This window comes from Sardina pilchardus, chromosome 21, assembly GCF_963854185.1.
Source record: "Sardina pilchardus chromosome 21, fSarPil1.1, whole genome shotgun sequence".
Taxonomy (NCBI): Eukaryota; Metazoa; Chordata; class Actinopteri; order Clupeiformes; family Clupeidae; genus Sardina; species Sardina pilchardus.
This window is the reverse complement of record NC_085014.1, coordinates 24,615,865-24,626,273: the sequence shown is the minus strand read 5'-3', so window position 1 is coordinate 24,626,273 and position 10,409 is coordinate 24,615,865. Positions and strand designations below refer to the sequence as shown.

The 10,409-nt window shown below is 43.1% G+C and overlaps 1 protein-coding gene across 1 annotated transcript; it reads right to left on the bottom strand.

Moving 5' to 3' along the window:
• Positions 1 to 9,579: 9,579 nt before the first annotated feature.
• On the bottom strand, positions 9,580 to 10,409 carry neurog1 (neurogenin 1). The gene is made up of 2 exons (XM_062523881.1): positions 10,364 to 10,409; positions 9,580 to 10,241 (listed from the first exon to the last, which is right to left on the bottom strand). Exons 1-2 carry the CDS (start codon positions 10,365 to 10,367, stop codon positions 9,580 to 9,582), a joined length of 666 nt encoding a protein of 221 aa, XP_062379865.1. The 5' UTR covers positions 10,368 to 10,409.

Below are 10,409 nucleotides of genomic sequence, written 5' to 3'. Positions count from 1 at the left end.
TTCAACGAGAAAGAAAAACAGTGTAGAACACTGCAAAAGCCATTAAAAGAATATTTTCCCTTCTTATTGTCGTCTATTTCCCTCTGTCTCACTCCAAGTGCTCCTCAACACTAACCCCAGCCACACAAACAAATGCAAATGGCTCCCAAAACTACATAATGTAACTTGGAGCCCTATTTTAGACACAGGATGAATAGCTCTTAAAGGAGGCCTAATTAATCTAAGTACAGAGGCAATGGGCCCACTTGGAATTTTTTCACTCCTTTATCTGAGAGAAGAGAAAGAAAAGGATCAAGCCACCCCTTTTTTTCTTTCCAGAGAGGGGTCTGCCTCATTCAGCCATTTATGTTAACATTTCTGAATGTTATACCCCATGGGTAAGCAAAATCAATCAATCCTCCTCTCCCCTTCTCCCCGGCATATTCCGCAGTTGTAAAATATGCAGGATGGGGAGAAGGGGGAAAAAAAGAAATATAGTGATACTCGCGGTTGTTTAGGGCCTACACAGTTTTTAAGGAGCAAAAGAAGCCTGGTCCTAGAGTTGTCAGGTGCTGGGGTGGCACAGAGGAACAATGGGAGGGGAGAAGCAGAAGGCTGGAGATGAATGCTTTGGGTAAATCAGTAATGGAGCTAAAGGCCATACGCCTGTGGGGAATTTGCTGGCTTATAAAGGAGCTTTAAGAGGCCTCCATTCATATGGACCCAAAGAGATTTGAATTGCCCCCTTCACAATCACTTGAAAGGCTGAGCTCAGGGTGTTCCGAAACAAAGTGGGAATCACGCTGCCTTTCAATGGCTCTAATAAGCTTTTAACTATTTTACATTATGGCGTTACCCTCTTCTTCTCTTCTCCTCTTGGCATTGTTTGCTGGCCATGCAGCAGGCCAACTTAAATGTCTGATTTATACTTTTCTTCATGGTGAATTTAAACAAAAAATCTTTCTGAATGCAAGGGAGAGGTCCAAATGAAAGGGAGCGATTCAGTTTTATTATTTAAGGTGGAAAATGGGATCCATTATTTAACTGGCAGCAGGGATCGAGCTATATAAGATATAGGGGGAAAAGTTTTTGCAATTCAAATTTTAAAACTCATTTCTTTCACATGCAACATTAACTTTTCGGCTATTGTCTTGTTTCTTGAATTGCATGCTTCATTGGACGTTTCTCACTAATAGTCTCACAAGATATGCATCCAAACTAAATAGCATTTTTCCCCTCAAAGATTGAACCAAAGTTGCAGGCAATATATCTGCAGGGTCCTAAGTACGCTAGGCTCTCTAAAAAAAGCAAGACAAAAGAAAAATCAATGCCGGTAGGTCCGATAGGCAGCCAGAGGCAAGCGCTCTTGTTGCTAGGGGTTGTTTTTACAGCACTGGAAATTGCCTCTTCTGCGCTGTCTGACAGAGGTCAGGGGTTCAGCGGCGGAAGCTCCGCTGCAGCTCTTGCTCTCCTGCGCCTGCCCAGCGGCCTGACCCAGGAGGACGGGTGGAGGGGCGGGGCGGGGAGGAGAGGAGAGGAGAGGAGAGGGACGCACAGCCAGAGCCGTCGCCCTCTCGATGACACTTTTAAATTTGGGTTTCCCTCGGCTGTGTCGACATTAAGAATTTCATGGTAATTGTTGAAGACAAGGAGGGGGTCTTGACCTCTGCAGCCCTGATTAAGTTCTCATAAAAAAGCCCTCACTCCCAGGTCCCAGTAATAGCCCCGGATAGTAAAACAGAAATCATCCCTCGCCGTGGGAGGGTAACCATGGAGCCAGCCCCTCAGAGGCACTACGTGTGTGACAGTCGGTCTACTGTGAAGATCAGTGATTTCATCATTTCTATTTCCATTTCCATGTCATGTTTTCTATCCACCCTGCTTCTATTTTTCCTATTTGAAGATGTCAGCCTAACATTAGCTCTGAGAGAAGATGAATGACTTCTGTTCTCCTATGGCCTGTCAGGGCATAGTGTTGGAGTTTATGCTAATGCAGACTGATTTGATTTTTATCTGTTTCAGTTATCACCCTCACTGCCTACTTTAAATCCATTAGGATGCTTGTCATTCCTTGAAGAATAATGCGTATCGTTATATTATAATTATAATAGTATTTAACCACAGTGTTTGTGTTTGTTTTTATGCCATTTCGTAACCTTAATCTGGTCCTTTCTGATATTGTTTTGGCTCTGGTGAATAGTTTTAGCGTAACATATAATTCCCAGCTCATTGTCTTAAGTCTTTACAAATCCTGAAACAAAAGATAACTTGTATTGTTTAGGCTAAAAAAGAAAAAAACTAAACAAAATAGAATCTATTACAGTGTATACAAACACTGTATTGTTTTTAATCACCAACCTAAATCGCTAAGAAAACAGACCCTCTGCATGTGCATCATGCATTATGATGCCATTGCTAAAATGTTCTATGCCCACATCCAGAACACGATATAATGCCATTAAAGTCATTATAATTATTGTTATAATAATTCACAGCTACAGGCCATTATGCAACATGAGCATTGCTATAGAGTCTCATGCTTGTTTGTAAACGATTATAGCCATTATTATAATGACTTATGATCATCATATTATTTCCTCTTTAAATTAAGAGCCTCTTCTTGGTGTGGCAGAGAGCTATTGCTCTTTGAGAGAGGCATGTCAGCAAGCCAATTATTCATACAAAATGAATTAATGACTTCACCTCAGAGACTGCATCAAATAACAAGTGTCTGAGACAGAAGCTCTGCCATCAGTCTTGGCATGATGGCATCGCTACAGGTGCAGCAGCAGCAGGAGATGGAAGGAGAGGGGGAGAGGTTATCTTGTGTCGTACCGGGAGAGCAGGGGGAGAGGGAGAAAAATCACATCTGTTTATCTAAAGCCCTGAATGGGATTGAATTTCCCTGATTTTTATCTCTGCTGTCTCTGAGGACCAGCTCCTAAAAGTGGGCGCGAGGTGAAGAAGTCATCTATTTTGGAGGGGGGTGGGGCACTGCTCCTGGAGGAGGTAGTGGTGGTGGTGGTGGTGGTGGTGGTTGTGGTTGTGGGGGGGAATCAAAGTCTGGAAAAACGGGCAGCTGCATGGCTACCCTTTTGATTGACACTTTCCTGTGACTCGGTTCTGCCTCTGTGGGCATGGGAGCATCTGGTTGTTCCTCTGGCCCTGAAGAGAAGCTGCACTCAGGAGGAGGAGGCTGGGGGTGGGCGGGTGTGTCGGGTGAGGCATAGGTGACAGTGCGTATCAACTCAGGTAGGCGCATCTCCACCCCCTGTCACCGGCCCCACTCCGGGCCACTCCAGGCTAATTAGCCAGCACTTAACATGGTCGAGAGCACTCGAGACCTACTGCCACACTCCACCACCGGGGTTGGACGTCCCTTTCAAAACTTTTTTTGTCAGGAAGAGTGCTTCAATTACAGTGCTTGTAAGAGAGACAAAACATGTCAATGGAAACTTTGGATTGGATTATCTTGTCATACTCTTCACACTGTACACTGGATATGTCTCGTGTGTCTAAATGAGATGTTTCCTAATGAAGCCTATATAGCATAATATATTTCATGATTAGTTATTTACGGACAGTTAAAAAAAACATAATTTAAAAATGAATGAATCGTCACCTTCTGTAACCTCATTGTTTCACATGTCAAGTTGTGTCTCTACCTGTGAAAAAACAATACCTCTCAGAATTGCTATTTATTCCTTACACCTCCTAAAATGAAATCCTCTTAAATAGGTATTATTTATTATTCATAAAATAGTACCCTAAGATATACCTTTTATATGCATAAGCTACATGAAAACATTGAATACTCAGCAAACATGACTTGCTCTCAGCTCTTACCCCTTTTTGAAATGAGTCATTGAAAACTTATACACAACCCAATACCCATGACAAGTCTATTTGAAAATATTCACAGCATCACCATTGGATAGGTTTATACCTGCTAAGGTGTGTTTATATTTATGTGCATGCATTTGTATGTGCATGTGTGTATGTGTGGTTGGAGGTGGGGCTGTGTGTTAGTGGCTTTCCATTACAAATGAATACAAGATATCTTTACATACTGCAGGCAGCCACTCGGAACCACCAGCCCTGGGGCTAGAGCCCTCTCTAAGCCTTTGTGTCTGTCTCGCTCCTAAGTGGACAAGTGGTCTCAAAATGTTGGCCTCTACCTCAGGTTATTGGTGACATATGCCTAATCTACCTGAGAGGAACATCTGCGCTCAGGGTCTGTGTCTTAGGTGGAGGTGAGGCTCAAATGACCGGGCAGATGATGCTGTTACAGTGGCAATGCATCACTGTGTCAACAAGGAAAAGCTTAATTCAATCTAAATGAACTTACCTGATTAACTGAGGCACACTTCATTTATCATTTGCAATATGCCAACAAACCCATCGCAAAGACAGATCAAATGTCTTCAGATCCAAATAAGACATGTTCAAACAAAGGCCATCACATTTAGCTTTTGCTTCAGCCTCTGCTCATAGTAAAGATGGGTGCCATAGAGAGTTTACTCTCAGGTCAGCCCGACTCTACAGGAGCTTGGCAGAACTACTTTCAATTCAAAGGACTGACGGATGCTTGTTTTCAGAGCATTTGCAAATCAAAGTTAGCAGGCACCCAGCATTACCATCCAAAATGGCTCTTGTTGATTTGAGTGAGTGGGGTCTGCTTTTGGGGCGAGAGTTACTGAAGTGGCTGCATGCAGCACCCCTGTGCTCTGCCCTGAGAGCACCCCTTGGGCCCTCTATGAGATGTCAAGCACTAATAGACTTATTTCCTCCTCATAAACACTGTCAGGGAGGACAAAGACAGTACACTGGGCCTGCTCACATGAATGCAGAATGCGGCTCAAGGCCAGTGGCCTTATACAGGTGGGCCGGGGAGGAAATAACTTGACACAGGAGGAGAAAAAAGGGCAAAAGGTCCTCATTGACTTCAGACATTCCTGCATCACTGTGGGTGGACTTCTTGTACAGGCCGAGACAAAAAGCTCTCGCCCCGTCATAAAAGTCCCCTGCAGTAGGAGGGCTTTGGTAGAGAGGCCTGTGATGTAGAAGCTTTATTCCCAACTGACAAAACCTATACAGTGGGTTTACAAATTGAGAACAATGTTGAGGAATTTACAATGGGGATCAGTTCTGCTCTATTGTTGGGACTGGGAGTAATTATTAATTTCAGTGGTAATGAAGACATAGGATTTTACTGCTGGGTTGCTTATTTTGTAAGTGAGCATTTCAGATTAATATATAGTAAATCATTATGTTATATTATATTATATTGTATTGTATTGTATTGTATTGTTTTATATTATATTATATTATGTTATATTATATTTTTCTTTCTTGTCCAAACTGTTGATTGTCATGTCAAGTCTTTGTGTTGCTTGCCATCCCAATTAGACTGAAAATAAGCCTCTATTTTATCAACAAATCATTAGCCACCTTAATCACCCTCCATTGCCGTGAGGGATCTCTTCCAGGACTTCATCATCAAGGTGTGAAGCCTTCTGTCGAAATGCTGAAGGGGAGAGAGGATTGGCCTGATCTTAAGCAGCACTGGGAGAGGCTTGTTCTCCACAGTTGTCAGCACTCACCTGCTAATCTCTGTAGGGGTTGAGTCCACAAACAGATTTAGTCTCACCGCTATGTGGTTCAAGGCGAACAGCCGACAACCCAAAACAAGCAATCAGGGTAAGGGCTCACTCAACTGCTGGCAGCACAGAGGATCCACATATGAGCACTGCATTAGGACTGTAGCGTTGCTGCAGGCTGACCACCTGATGGTTTGGCCTCTAACCTTCTGTTGACTACACTAATATCCCTCTTAATGAATCACCTGGATAGCCAATGCTGCATTTCATAATGTCTTAGAAATTAACTAACCACAGAAGCTGAATGTATCCTTGGTTTGCACAGACTCAGTCCAGATAATCAATGATCATTATCATATTTAAAATGCATACACACAGTCAGACTGCAAAGGCTCCTATATTATCTTTCTACTTTTATGAAGCTGCCACTGACACAATACACGGCTTATAATCTGTGCAGAATTTCTTTGCTGAAGTAGCAGCAATGCCTCCTCCCTTATCCAAGCCACTTCTGCCACCCTACCAGCCCACCTTCTGTTTGTCATTAACTTGCAGTTATTGTTTAATTGGTCCCTGTATTGTCCCCCACAGCCGTGCCGTATGACTCTCTAGGTGTCCGGTCTAAGTTTGGTGGAGGAGGCTCATCCATCTTACGGGGGGCTCTTTCCTCCCCTGTCTCCTCCTACCCAGCTGAGCCCTCTCCCCCCACAGGGTACTGTGCCCTCATGCCAGCATCCGCAACGTGACAATTAAGCCCAGAGACTCCATGGAACAGAGATGGATAAAGTGAAAGAATGCAAAGCAAATAGTTTGAACTGCTTTTTGTTCGCTGAAGTAGACATGATGCAAGAAATGATTTGTGTTTTTAGCCCAAGCAAGGTTTTATGGCACTTTTATTACACTTTAGGAAGGCCACAGGCAGCCACTGAAATGTTGCCTGTAGAGTATCTTCTCTCCTTCAGGCAACCTACTGCCTCCACCATCGTGCTACGATCAATATTTAATGTCCCAATCAAGTCTGAGGAGAGCTTATAAACCATACAGAAAATGGAATCTAAGTCATTGCCTGTCTGGCTTTTGTGAGGTTTGCTTGACAACATGCAAGGGCACCGACATTTATGAATTAATTTAGTTGTCTCATCCTGTTGTTGAAATATTTAAATGCAGGATATTATGTCAGACAATGTAGCCTATAGCTTTTTATAGCCTACTCCTTAAAGACGTGAACATCTATGCCAATGTTTAGGATCCACTTAGATATGAACGACTGTTTCATTATGCATCAAAGAGGCCATTTGGACATGATACCACTTGATTTGTGGCTGGTGCTGTAGCCAAAGGCTTGCCTTGGACCCAAGCGTAACCATGCCTTAAAATCAATATTCCCATTTATGTATTGAGCATGACTCATCTCGGTGGAAGATCAGTGGAAGAGGTCAAGGATACACATCTCCTGAGGCCTGGGGTGGTGGGCGGCGGGCAGGGTGCACCAGAGACGGAGGGACACATACGCGTGCACATGGCTGTACACGGAGAGCGGGCGGCTGTTTTGATGTTTTTGTGCCCGTTGACATGGGAGGCCGTCTCCCTGGGAGGTGAGGGGTCTCCTACCCCGCTGTGGCCCCTGACCCCTGCACAGGCCCTGCAGTTACTAGCTTTCAGTCTCCCACGTGAGGGGGGAGGGGACCACATGCAAGACAATGTCGTTTTTTTTTCTCCCCGTTTTCCAAACTTTGAATGTTCTGCCATAGTAACTACTGCTCAGAGGTTTGCTACTCCAAAGTTTAGAAAAACAAGTGGGGGAAAAAGTTTTTTTTTTTTTTTTTTTTTTTAAATAAACAAATAAATAAATAATATACAAAACAAAAAGGTATAACATTGTCTGCTTTGGTTGACATGTTTTGGGGTGTTTACAAATAGGAAACTGTTAATAACCCAACTTGTCTGGAATTGGAACATTAAAATATGATTAAGCAAATGTGTTTATACTATTGTTTATTATTATATTTATAGTAGTAGCTTAGTGAATAATTATTGTGTTGAGTGGACAAAAGTTCCACAAACCACAGTAAAACTGGGAGCTACAATTCCCTCCCAACTTCATACAACTGATGATGAGCCCTCTTTTAGTGAAGTATTGGAGTGGCAGTAATTAGTTTGCAGGTGCGAGCGCAACACGTAGCCCAGTCTCGGCGTTCATGTTGGGAATTGCTTATGGTCCTGTGCTTACGAACAAAGGCATATATTCATACAGCATACACAGATTATTGTGACTCCCTGCAATGAATTGGCACTCATTAGTTTAGAACGCGCAACCAAAACAGGTGCCATTAACGCACGCAACATTACGTGATGGTATCAACGTCATGCTTTTAATCTTCCTATTTCTTCAACAAGTACAGTAAGCCTACTTAAATTTAAGCAAACTATTAATGATGTCAAAGTTAATAGGCTACGTGAATGCGAATTCAACGTTATTATATTGGAATGATACTCAGGAGACGTTGCACACATAATCGTCTTATTGCACAGGGACAGTTTTTAGTTTTGTGCTTGTGTTTTTTTTTCTTTATAGGATGCGAATCATCACCCACCCCCCCTTACATTAGTTGGCATGTGCTCTCTCCAAGACTGGCAGCACCCCCATTATACTTTTCTATCCTCGACACGTGCAGATACAAGAGGCTTGGCCGCACCATGCAAGCACAACTCAATGGAGGATTTAACCTGAGTCACTATAGAAATAAAATGATCATGGCCCAAAGGCACAGAATGGAAGTTGCTTGAAGGATGAGATGGGGAAAACGACTCTACGGGTATTGGGAATGCTTTGGGATATCTTGGGGTAATCATATACTGTTTCAGTGATGATGTTTTCCATAAAGAAAACAGCTTGCAGCCACAGTTTTGCCATTTAGAAGATATAGGCCTATGAGAAAATGTCAACAAATCTAACAACAAATCTAAATGTAGGCTAAGGCAATGAACGAATCTGAAGCCATTTCAGATTGTCCAATGGGTCCATTCCTGTTTGGATGCTCATCAGAGAACTGGACCAATTCATCCACCTGCCACACTCAACCGTTACTATCCCAGAGCGTCATGTCTGCTTTGTTTTCATCATGCGTGGATGAAAAAGTGAAGCTCTTAGCAGTCCTGCATGACTACTTTTAAGAGACTATCGGGGATGTGTAGCCTAATTCAATTACGCAAAAAGAGGAATAATATGGATGACAAAATATAAACCTCTTTATCATTAGTGAGCACCATTGCTTTTGATTCATTTGACAGACACAACATATTATTATAAACATTATAGTTTTATTTGTACAAAAATGTTTGCAACAAATGTATAATTTGAGGTAAATACATAATAGAATAAATCTCTTTATATACAATAAAAATACATTTCATATCAAAACCACATGTTGAATAAATAAAAGGAAAAGTATGGAGTGAATGTAAAAACGAGAATCTATAGGACTGTCTAAAAGGTTAAGCAGGACTCAACAGCGTTCTTGGGGTCAACATACATAATGCATTAGACCAGATCCTTGTCTTTTGACGGCCTTTCAGTCTTTTGTCAGAGCGTTGAAACCGAATTTCCACGCTAGTTTTTCTGCATTATCACTCTACAAATTGTAAAATTGACTTTTCACCTCCGGCTGCAAACGAAAATTCGTCGTCCTCTTTTAAATTATAATTTATTTTAAATAGAGGCAGAGATCAAGATCTGTGGAGTGGACCTTGTATACGAGCTGCAAAAGTGCAAAGGCAGTGAAGTCTACAATACCAAAACAACAACAAAAACATAATAACAAAATAATGGTGAAAATATATAAAAACACAAACCATATGAAAATACAGTCAAGGCAAACAGTGAACGCGCATCTTGTCTTAATCTGGGCTTTTTGCACTAAACTGAATCTCAAACATTCTCTCCTTTACTAGCCTATATCAGACATTCTGCTACCGAACATTGACGACGATGTCTAAAAGTTTAGAAGATGTTGGGGACGAAGTTGCGGTAACTATACACCACGTCTGTTTGCAAATATCCATAGTCATCCGCAGCTGCCGGGCTGCTTGGGTTGGAAGTGCAGTATGAGGGAGAAGACGAGGAGGACGCGCCCGATGACCAGGAGCAAGCATCGCTCCCGGGGCTTGGGGCATCTGCCACGCAGGGTAGTGGCGGTAGAAGAAGCGTGGAGTCCCTGGGCTTGGTCTTGTGCTGGTCTGCAATCCGTATGGTCTCGGAGAGAGCCCAGATGTAGTTGTGGGCAAAGCGCAGAGTCTCGATTTTGGTAAGTTTGGTGTCATCTGGGAAAGCGGGGAGGATGGTCCTCAGAGTGTCTAGAGCGTCGTTCAGGTTGTGCATTCTGTTTCTCTCGCGGTCGTTTGCTTTCACACGCCGGTTCTTCTTGACCACATGCACAGTGGCATCGTTCCTCGCCCGCCCCCTGCGCCTCTTCTTCTGCTGTGGCTCGGCGCACGCCTCCTGCATGGCGGCCGATGATGAGCCAACCGAGCAGGCGGGGGATGTGGCTTGGGTGCTGCTGCGAGAGTCTTCATCGTCCGAGTGAGAGAATGAGTAGTCACAGCTGGGGCTGTCGATGTCAGAGTAAACGCTCTCCATTGCTGGGCTTGAGCTGAATGTAGAATCTGGAGGGGGAAAAAATAGGGAAAAGGTTAGATGCACATCCAATGCAATACACAAGCAAAGCACAAAGTGTTGGTTTAAAGTGTAGACTATCTTCAAATTTCCAAGGGACTTTGAAACCTACCCATATGAAGTTTGGTGAGAGGGATGTTTTGAGGAGCTTAAGTCCG